Source organism: Ursus maritimus, unplaced genomic scaffold (genome assembly GCF_017311325.1).
Source record: "Ursus maritimus isolate PB19 unplaced genomic scaffold, ASM1731132v1 scaffold_1, whole genome shotgun sequence".
NCBI lineage: Eukaryota > Metazoa > Chordata > Mammalia > Carnivora > Ursidae > Ursus > Ursus maritimus.
In genome coordinates, this window is record NW_024423343.1 from 33185207 (window position 1) to 33196566 (window position 11360).

At 39.2% G+C, this 11360-nt stretch overlaps 1 protein-coding gene across 1 annotated transcript in view; it reads left to right on the top strand.

Moving 5' to 3' along the window:
* Window positions 1–11360, top strand: part of C2CD6 (C2 calcium dependent domain containing 6) — a 160118-nt gene that overhangs the window by 72614 nt on the left and 76144 nt on the right. Inside the window, exons 12-13 of the mRNA XM_008687546.2 lie at window positions 2984–3027; window positions 4234–4674. Of these exons, the coding sequence (XP_008685768.2) occupies window positions 2984–3027; window positions 4234–4674 (485 nt within the window). The remainder of the gene's footprint in view (window positions 1–2983; window positions 3028–4233; window positions 4675–11360) is intronic.

Sequence of the window (11360 nt, forward strand, 5' to 3'; positions counted from 1 at the left end):
AGTTTCCAAGTGTTTGAGTTTCTTCCAAATTTTTCCTTGTGATTGAGTTCCAATTTCAAAGCATTGTGGTCTGAGAATATGCAGGGAATAATCTCAGTCTTTTGGTATCGGTTGAGACCTGTTTTGTGACCCACTATATGGTCTATTCTGGAGAAAGTTCCATGTGCATTCCAAAAGAATGAGTATTTCATTGTTCTGGGGTGTAGTGTTCTGTACATATCTATGAGGTCCATCTGGTCCAGTATGTCATTTAAAGCTCTTGTTTGTTGATTTTCTGCTAGGGTGATCTGTCTGTTGCTGAGAGTGGACTGTTGAGGTCCTCTACTATTAAAGTATTATTACCTATATGTCTCTCTATTCTAGTTAAGAGTTGGCTTGTGTATCTAGCTGCTACCCTGTTGGGGGCATAGATATTTATAATTGTCATATCCACTTGTTGGATACATCCTTTAAGAATAATATAGTGTCCTTCTGCGTCTCTAACTATAGTCTGTAGTTTAAAATCCAATTTATCTGATATGAGAATTGCTACCCCAGCTTTCTTTTGAGGTCCATTGGCATGAAAAATGGTTTTCCATCCCTTCACTTTCAGTCTGAGTCGTTGATGAGTTCTGTAGATCAAGCAAATGGATGGGCTTAATTCGTGTCCCATTTATGGGAAGATTTAGCCTCCATGCATACAGAAAGGATTATCGAGAGAAATGATTTTAGTGATGTCATGCTGCCTGTGAAGTCTTTGTTTCTATAGCTTGTAAATTTCTGTTCTGTATCACTTATGGGGCCTTTTTACTTTTATTGAACCCCCCTTAATATGTCCTGTAGGGCTGGTTTGGTGGTTACGAATTCCTTCAGTTTCTGCCGATCTTGGAAGGTCCTTATATCTCCATCAATTCTGAATGACAGCCTTGCTGGATAAAGGATCCTTGGCTGCATGTTCTTCTCAGATAGAGCTTTGAAAATACCCTGCCAACCCTTCCTGGCCTGCTGGGTCTCTGTAGACAGGTCTGACCTTATTCTAATATTTTTCCCTCTGTACGTAAATATATTCTTCCCCCTGGATGATTTCAATACTGTATCCTTGGATCTAATATTTGCGAATATGCACTATGTCATGAGGTGGCATAGGTTTGTCCTGGTTAAGCTTGGGTGGGGTCCTCTCTGCCTCTTGGACACGAGTGCTTGTTTCCTTTGCCAGATTCGGGAAGTTTTCAGCTACAATTTGTTCACATATCTCTTCTAGACCTCTCTTTCTCCACCCCCTCGGTGATGCCGGTGATTCTAACATTGGAATGTTTCATTAAGTCAGTAATCTCCCCTAATTTACATTCTTGAAATTGGATTTTTTTTGAGCCAAGTTTCCGTTTTAACTTTCTCTTCTACCATCCCATCCTCCAATTCACTAATTTGTTCTTCTGCCTCATTTACTCTGGCTGTCAGAGCATCTAGTTTTGACTGCATTTGATTCATAGCATTTTTAATTTCTGCCAGATTTGCTCTCATTTCCGTCTTTAGAGATTCTATATTCTCATTAATATTTTCATTAATATTTTTTTCAAGTCCAACATCGTCTTGACCATTGTTACTCTGAACTCCGTTTCTGACAATTTGGTTATATCCATATCCATCATTTCTGTGGCAGAGGCCACAGACTCATTATCTTTGCTGGGGGGGGGGGATTTCTCCTCCTCGTCATTCTGATGAGAGGTTGCAGGGATGCCCAGAGCCCAAATTATTGACCAGGACCCAGGCAGTGTGCACTTGTTTTATAGGGACCTTAGGGATGTGGGCTTCTTGATTTTTCAGCCTGCCTTCTGGGGGAGGGGCCTGCTGCACTGATATTGAGGCAACCCTGTTTGGGTAGATTCGCCCTGTCTCCTGCGAGGGGGGATGGGGATGGGCACAATGAGCCGGTATTTCTGGGCTTTTGTTCTCTGGCAGCTTTCCCTGGCGGTTTTCTGTGCCTCTTCTGCGAGTCAGAGCAGCAGTGGCCGTATCCTAGCATCTGTCTCAGAACAGAGATCGCAGTCCGCTCTCCACTGAGCTCTCCTGGCCACTCTAACTCTGTTTCCGTCAGTGCTGCTAAAAACTCTGCAGTGTCCCGGGATGTGCGCCCCACAGCCACTCTCCCAGCCCTCACTTCCAGGGCTAACACGTCTCTGTCCTTTGTGCTTCTAACACCACCAGCCCCCCCTCCCCTGTTCCCACACGCGGTCCCAAGCTACCTGTTGCACTGTGGTTCACGCACGCCCCGGAGCTCCGGTTTTCAGCCTGGTCACACGAGCGCTCCTGAGCTCCCGGTTTCTGTCTAGTTGGAGTGAGCGCTATGGAGCTCTGGTTTTCAGTATGGACGCCCGGGTTCCCAGGCTCACAGTCTCAGTCTGCTCTCTCTCGGGTGCCTGTCCAGGATCCCCGCCGCTCCCCAGTGCAGGTGGCTACTGTTTCCCGGCTCCTGAGCACGGCAGCTCCCTCCCCCTTCCGTTTATCTTCCGATATCTGTGCGAGGATTCATGACTCCCCACTTCGTACCTCAATACTCAGTGCTGGAGATGTTTGTTTGTAGAGATCCAGATGTATTTTCCTGTGTCTCAGGCTGATTTCGTGGGTTTTCGGGATGGTTTGGTACCTATCCAGCTCGACTCAGGGGACCAGCTGAAAAAGGGGTCCCCTACTCTGCCATCTTTTTTCCCTACTCTATATCTATTTTTATGTCTTACATTGATGGATCTGAAATCTTACCAGTTAATGCATGCTTTCATTTTATCTCCACACCTTTTCAATTTACCACCCCCCCATCTTCCCAGAGATTCATCAGCCTGTTTTTACTAAATAATATTTATGTTTGAATAGCTGCTTTGATTTAAATTGTTCTTTGTTCTTGGTGAGAAAAATTAAAATAGTATTTTATTAGTATACATATGTATAAATGTTTTTTTGTTTTATAATGTAATATAATAATAAAATACTTCTATTAATTTATTAACAGATGTCCCTTTTATAATGGAGGAAGCTGAAACTGTTCCAAATGAGGTAAGGGAACTTGTTAGAGAACTTCTAATAGTCACTATTTTATAAAGGGATGAAACATTTATAAATAAAGAAACATTTATAGGTAGAGAAAAAAAGCACTCAAGAAGTTATTCAGGTCTTTATGGTTATTTCTCTTGTGGCAGTATCTATACAATTACATTATTTAAGTTAAATTACACTCTTAAAAGGTAAATTACAGCATAAAATGGTAATATTTAAAGCTACATACAAAGGTAAGGGACAAAAGATGTTGATGAAGAGAAAGGGGGCAACAAGTAAAAATAAAAGCATAAAATTCTACACAATGATCTTAGAAATGGATGCCAGAGACTTAACCACATTCTTTACTTTCTCTTTGGCTTCATAATCTATATTTAAGATAGAAGCAAAAAAATAGAGTTCGTAGAATAGTATTTGATTTTATGATATTTTCTTTGTGCTATTTTGCTCTTAAAATTTCCCTTATTTTTGTTTTATAAAAAAGATTTATTTATTTATTTTAGAGAGGGTTCGTTTTAGTGTGTGGTTGGGGGAGGGGCAGAGAGAGAGAATCTCAAGCAGACTCCCAGCTGAGGACAAAGCTTGACACGGGGCTCAATCCCATGACCCCGAGATCATGACCCAAGCTGAAATCAAGTTGGACACTCAACTGACTGAGCCACCGAGGCATCCCTTAAATTTCCTTTATTATGATATATTGGTGTATCATAATAGACAGCAAAATGGTGGACCCCTCAATTTTAAGATATTGCTGATTTATAGAATCTGAATACATGAGAACCACTGCTTTATGCCTGGGAGGCTCAGTTGGTTAAGCGTCTACCTTTGGCTCAGGTCATGATCCCGGGGTCCTGGGATTGAGCCCCAGTGAGGCTCCTTGCTCAGTGGGTAGCCTGTTCCTCCTTCTCCCTCTGCTTGCTGCTCCCCCTGCTTGTGGTATCTCACTCTCTGTGAAATAAATGAATAAAGTCTTTAAGAAAAAATAAAGCAGTGTGATCATTTTAATGAATAACATTCTGTAGTCCATGGTTTCAGGCAAGTAGTAACTCTTTTAATAAAGAATGTAATAATTGACAGATATTGATGGTCACTTCTTATGATAATGGATAAGGATACAAATGATTTTAAGTCCAGTTTTATTAGTTTTAAATATTTTCTAGTCAGTAATGATTAATTGGTAGCTTGCTTTATTGATATATTTTCTAGTTGCCAGATAATGATGATAAGAAAGGCCTGACTCTACCAACTTTGAAGCAGTCAAATCAAGATAATTCAGATGTTGTTGCTGTTGCCCCTGAAAGTAATGAATCAGCAAAGCAAACAGATGAGTCAGCAAAGCAAACAGATGAGTCAGCAAAGCAAACAGATGAGTCAACAAAGCAAACAGATGAGTCAACAAAGCAAAAAGATGAATCAACAAAGCAAAGAGATGAATCAACGAAGCAAACAGATGAATCAACAAAGCAAACTCCATTGCCCATTATTCCTACCCTGACAATAACGGAGGAGAACAAAATATCGCCTTTAGAGGAATACCAATCAGAAGCTGCGCCAGAGGGAAAAATGAAAAATATGTTCTTTCCACCAGAAGTAAAATTGAAAGATAGATATCTAAGGCTTTTAAAAACAGACTCATCTCCATCAGAGGTAAAGTTGAAAACTATATATATCCAGGTAAAATAAAGAGGAGGAACTTAGATTCATCACCAGCAGAACTTAGATGGCAAAGCAACAGTTGAAGCTTAGCTAGAAAGAAGAGCACAAGCTTAGTTTCCCCAGATTCAAAATCAAAAGGTAGGTCTCAAAGCCAAGATCCAGAGGAAGACCTTGAACTAAAGGTAGCTGCCCTCATATTAGAAGTATAAGACTAGAGAAAACAAAATAATTCATTTTTTTATTTTATAATAATATTTTTATTATATTATGTTAGTGAACATACAGTACATCCCTAGTTTTTGATGTAAAGTTCGATGATTCATTAGTTGCGTATAACACCCAGTGCACCATGCAATACGTGCCCTCCTTACTACCCATCACCAGCCTATCCCATTCCCCCACCCCCTCCCCTCTGAAGCCCTCAGTTTGTTTCCCAGAGTCCATAGTCTTTCATGCTTCATTCCCCCTTCTGTTTACCCCCCTTTCTTCTTCCCTTTCTTCTCCTACTGATCTTCCTACTTCTTATGTTCCATAAAAAACAAATAAATTGAAAATGCATTCAAAAGTCTCCAAGTGGAAGTGTGTCTAAGTATACTAAACATTCCTACCCTACTTAGATTCAAGTAAAGAGAAAAAAAAAAAAAACCCTTGAAAGAAAAACAGAGTGATGTGAGATACCCGTAGTACAAACTAGTCTCATGGGTGGGTAATAAAATTCAGCTGATACCATATGATAATTTCACTTAGCATTATCTCCTCCAGTGCCGTCCATGTTGCAGCAAATTTTGAGAAATCATTCTTTTTGATAGCTGAGTAATATTCCATAGTATATATGGACCACATCTTCTTAATCACTCATCTATGGAACATAAGAAGTAGGAAGATTGGTAGGAGAAGAAAGGGATAAAGAAAGGGGGGATAATCAGAAGGGGGAATGAACCATGAGAGACTGTGGACTCTGAGAAACAAACAGGGCTTCAGAGGGGAGGGGGGTGGGGGAATGGGATAGGCTGGTGATGGGTAGTAAGGAGGGCACGTATTGCATGGTGCACTGGGTGTTATATGCAACTAATGAATCATGGAACTTTACATCAAAAACCAGGGATGTACTGTATGGTGACTAACATATAATTAAAAAATATTATTATAAAAAAAATTCAGCTGAAAGTGTAACAATAGCAAGATGGAAATTTAAAACCTTGGGAAGTTATTTCAGTGGAAATTTTTATTAAAACTGTTATAGGAAATAATATTCTTATTACAAATAATTTTATAGTTTAAAATGAGAATGATTTAAATGTAAATTCAAAGGGTTAAAGCATTTCTCAAAATGACAATTATTCTACTTAGATCTTTACTTTTTATTTGAATCACTATTATAGGTAGCTCATAAAGCAGTGTAAAAATGTGTACTGGTCAGTGGGTAAACAGTCTGAATTCTAAGTAAGGTTCTGCCTCTAAATACTTCAACAAGCTTGGGCATCTAAACCTCTAGACTTATTTCCTCATCTATTGAATGGTAGACCATATCACGTCATTTCTAAATTATCTTACAAATTCTTTTTTTTAAATTTTATTTATTTATTTGACAGAGACAGCGAGAGAGGGAACATAAGCAGGGGGAGTGGGAGAGGGAGAAGCAGGCTTCCCACCGAGCAGGTAGCCTGATGCGGGGCTCGATCCCAGGACCCTGGGATTATGACCTGAGCAGAAGGCAGATGCTTAATGACTGAGCCACCTAGGCACCCCTAACTTCCAAATTCTAAAAGATAATTTTATTAAATAACTCTGGTTGGGGAATTATTCTTTTTTAAATTAATTTATTTGATAGAGCTTGTGTGTACAAGCAGGGGGGAGTGGCAGGCAGAGGGAGAGGGGGAGGGAGAAGCAGGTTCCCCGCTGAGCAAGGAGCCCAATGTGGGGATGGACTCTGGGGATCATGACCTGAGCTGAAGGCAGACACTTAACTGACTGAGCCACCCAGGTGCCCCTAGTTGGGGAATTATTCTTAAATACCTAGATCAGTAGCTTATCCAGTGTAACGTATAAAGAATAACATTCTTATTTTTACTGAATGTGAAAGTAATACAGTTATAGAAAATTTAGAAAATAGATGCATAAAAGACCAATTTAAAAATCCTGCCATTTTAACAATTTTTTCCTTTCAGCCTTGCTATTTATATATAAACATATTTTTCATTTATTTTTAAAAACTTGGATCAAATTATATATGTGTGTATATATAATATATATTTATATATAAAATGTTATATTGTGCTGTTCAAAATTTGACATTATAAGCATGTTACCCGATTTTCTTAAAAATCTTCAAGGTGTAGAATATCCTCAAATATAGATACTTAATAATTCCTTTAAACATTTTCTATATTGTTAGACATTAGGTTTGAAATTAACATCCTTTTCTGTAACTATTCGGATCTGTGATTATGCCCTCATATATTCATAAAAATGGCATATGGACAAATTTGCTCTCCAGAAAGATTTTGCCACTTTACCTTCTCACCAATAGTATTTGAATATTAATGATCTTTTAAGGAATAAGTAGAACTTTTTCATACTTATTAGCTGTTTTGTCCCTAGTATGAGTAGATAGATCGTGTCCTTTGTCTTCTGGTGAGTACTTGGTGATGATGTTGAAGTTTTGCAGTAAGCTCTTTTTCATTATAAGGATATTAACCATTGGTATAGTCATGGCACATTTTTTATAGTAATATTTTTTATTATATTATGGCATATTCTTTTTCATCGTTTGTAGTTTGCCTTTTAATTTCTCTATTGAGACTAACTTCCAAAATATTCAGTTTTCATTTGATAAGTGAGTTGCTTACTGCTGTATAACAAACCATTCCAAAACTTAGTGGCTTAAAATAACCATTTTATCATTTCTCAAGATTCTTTGGGTTGATTTTGTTCAGGTGGGAAGTTGTTTTGCTCTGCTTAATGTTGGCTAGGCTCATAATCATCTAGGAGCTCGATTGGGCTGGAACACTCATTCACTTACGTGTCTTACACTTTGATGGAGACAGCTGTAAATCTGGGCTCAGTTGAGATGCATGAACATCTGGTTTGATGTGTCTCTTCCTACTCCCCACCACCATGTCACCTTAGGGATTATCCCTTTCCCTCTCCATGCTGCCTCTTCATGTGGTCTCTCTTGCAGGGCAGCTAAATTTCTTATGTGGCAGCTTGGGGCTTCCGATACACTAAAACAGAAGCTTCAAGTCCTCTTAGGACTTAGGCTTGGAATGAATGTGGGGTCATTTCTACTGAATTCTGTTAGTTAAAGCAAGTCTCAGGCTCAACCCTGATTCAGTATGGAAAGGAACTACATAAGGGCAGGAATCTTAGAAAGTGATGTTCATTGGGGGCCATGTTTGGAGATTAACTGCCACAGATTAACTATCTCTACCTGCAAGTAATTCATGTGCCTCCTGCATGCAAACTATACTCACTCCCCTTATTAGATCCTTGGCTCATGCTATTACTACATCAAGCTTAGGCTTGAAGTATAGAATTTGAACATCTAAATCAGATTCAGGTGGATGAGGCTTCTTGAGTATGGCTCCTCTCAATCTTAAGACCTGTAAATTAAAGAGACCAATTATCTGTGTCCTATATACATGGTGAGTAAGGAACAGGAAAATAGGCACTTATATTCCAAAGGTGGAAGAAGGGGAAAGTAAAGCATACATCAGTCAGTGAGTAGGCCATGTAATTTTGAAGCTCTTGCCTCTGCCCTTAGGGCTTGGCTTTACCTTCTTTTTCCATGAGAAAGAGCTTATACTTGTAACTGAGTAGCTTTGTAGCCTATGTCTTCTCTGTAGAAAGATGAGGGTTCAAAAACCTCTTTCCATTTATATTGTCTCTGCTCCTATCCCTGATGCTATGATTCTTAAAGATTTTGTAGGCTTTCTGTATATCAAATTATGATCCTAGCCAACTGTTACACTCCTGAATATCTTTACGACAGGCCACTATTTACCTTTGGTTGAGAGCCAAGGTGCTGTAGTACAATATTCTTAAGAATCTTAGAGGCTCTCCTATCCAGCAGAGAGGATCTAACAGGCCATCCTAGATACTTAGAATATTTTTTTGTTTAGCTGAATGGGTCTGTGAAACACTATCTTAAAACTGCTTGAGATCTGAACAAGAGATCTTACAGTCACACCCTTGTGATCTTGACCTTGAAACCACATTTTCCTGGCAAGGCCATTGGAACCCAATCAATGAAGTCATGAGGCTGAGATTTCTGTCATTGGTGCAATGGCTTAACAGTGTTTTCAAAGACCCAGGAACAGGCTTTTATGTTTCCTCTTTTTCATGTTCATGTTTGTCACTTTATGATCACAAGATGTTTGCTTTAGTCCCAGGCATTATATATAGATCTAGGCAGGTGAAAGAATGTGGGGGTTGACCAATTAAGTACTTTTGCACTTGCCCCTTTTTATTTCCACAGAGAAACAAAAGTTTACCTAATCACCCCCCAGTAGATTTTGTGTCTCATTGACTAGAATTATGTAACAGGAATACCTCTAGCTTCGAAGAAGAATGGGAAAACTAGTATTTGGCGAAAGGCAATGGATTTCCAACAATGATTCATTCATTATTTTGGTCTGATAGGTTGCTGTTAAAAGCAAAATTCAGGTTCTATAAGATAGCATGGGAAGTGGTTATTATGTAATCAATTAGCAGTAATGCCACAATTATTCTCTTTGATTGGAATATTCTTCCCCCAGATCTTCATAGGGTTCATACATTCACGGCATTCAGGTGTCTATTCAGATGTTAACCTTCTTAGAGAGGGCTTTTCTGACCATTCTATATAAAATAACTAACCACTTACCCTACCCCGTCCCTATTACTTTCTCTTCAAGTATCATTACATGGTATCATATGTTTGTTTGTTTACTATCATTCCCAGTGGCCTTTTACATTCCAAGTGATAGTGATTTAGTCTTAACCACATTACCTTACCATTTAGAATAGTGATGAGCCCGTAACAGACACTTAATAAACATTTGTTGAATTGATTAGTTAAAAATACTGCAGGGTATCAGTGGATTTGCTGTGGAATCTCTGAATATATTTTTTATTATGTTCAATTAGCCAACATATAATACAGCATTAGTTTTTGATGTAGTGTTCAATGATTCATTAGTTGTGTATAACACCCAGTGCTCATCACCACATGTGCCCTCCTTAATACCCATCTCCCTGTTACTCCATCCCCCCACTGTCCTCCCTTCTGTAACCCTCAGTTTGTTTCCCGGAGTCCAGGGTCTTTCTCTGCTTAACTTATTTCACTTAGCATAATCGCCTCCAGTTCCATCCATGTCGATGCAGATGGTGGGTATTCATCCTTTCTGATGGCTAATATTCCATTATATATATGAACCACATCTTCTTTATCCATTCATCTGCTAAAGGGCAACTTGGCTCCTTCCACAGTTTGGCTATTGTGGACATTGTTGCCAAGAACATCACGGTGCATGTGCTCCTTCTTTTCACTATGTCTGTATCTTTGGGGTAAATACCCAGTAGTGCAATTTCTGGGTTGTAGGGTAGCTCTATTTTTAAACATCTTGAGGAACTTCCATACTGTTTTCCAGAGCTGTAACAGCTTGCATTCCCACCAACAGTATAAGAGGCTTACCCTTTCTCCACATCCTTGCCAACACTTGTTTCCTGTCTTGTTAATTTTTGACATTCTTTTTTTTAAAATAATTTTTTATTATGTTCGTCACCATACAGTATATCCTTAGTTTTTGATGTAGTGTTCCACGATTCATTTTTTGCATATAACACCCAGTGCACCATGCAATATGTGCCCTCCTTAATACCCATCAGCGGCCTATCCCAATCCCCCACCCCCTCCCCTCTAAAGCCCTCAGTTTCTTTCCCAGAGTCCACAGTCTCTCATGATTCATTCCCCCATCTGTTTACCTCCCTTTCATTCTTCCCTTCCTTCTCCTACCAATCTTCCTGCTATTTCTTATGTTCCATAAATGAGTGAAACCGTATGATAATTGTCTTTCTCTGCTTGACATTTCCCTTAGCATTATCTCCTCCGGACCGTCCGTGTTGCTGCAAATGTTGTGAAATCGTTCTTTCTGATGGCTGAGTAATATTCCATTGTTTATATGGACCACATCTTCTTAATCCAGTCATCTGTTGAAGGGCATCTCGGCTCCTTCCATGATTTAGCTATTGTGGACAATGCTGCTATGAACATTGGGGTGCATATGGCCCTTCTCTTCACTGCGTCTGTATCTTTGGGGTAAATGCCCAGTAGTGCAATTGTTGGATCATAGGGTACCTCAATTTTTAACTTTTTAAGGGACCTCCACACTGTTTTCCAAAGTGGCTGTACCAACTTGCATTCCCAGCAACAGCGTAAGAGGGATCCCCTTTCTCCACATCCTCTCCAACATTTGTTGTTTCCTGCCTTGTCAATTTTTGCCATTCTAACAGGTGTAAGGTGGTATCTCAGTGTGGTTTTGATTTGAATTTCCCTGATGGCTAGTGATTTTGAACACTTTTTCATATGTCTGTTAGCCATTTGTATGTCTTCATTGGAAAAGTGTCTGTTCGCATCTTCTGCCCATTTTTTGATTTGATTATTTGTTTCTCATGTATTGAGTTTGAGAAGTTCTTTG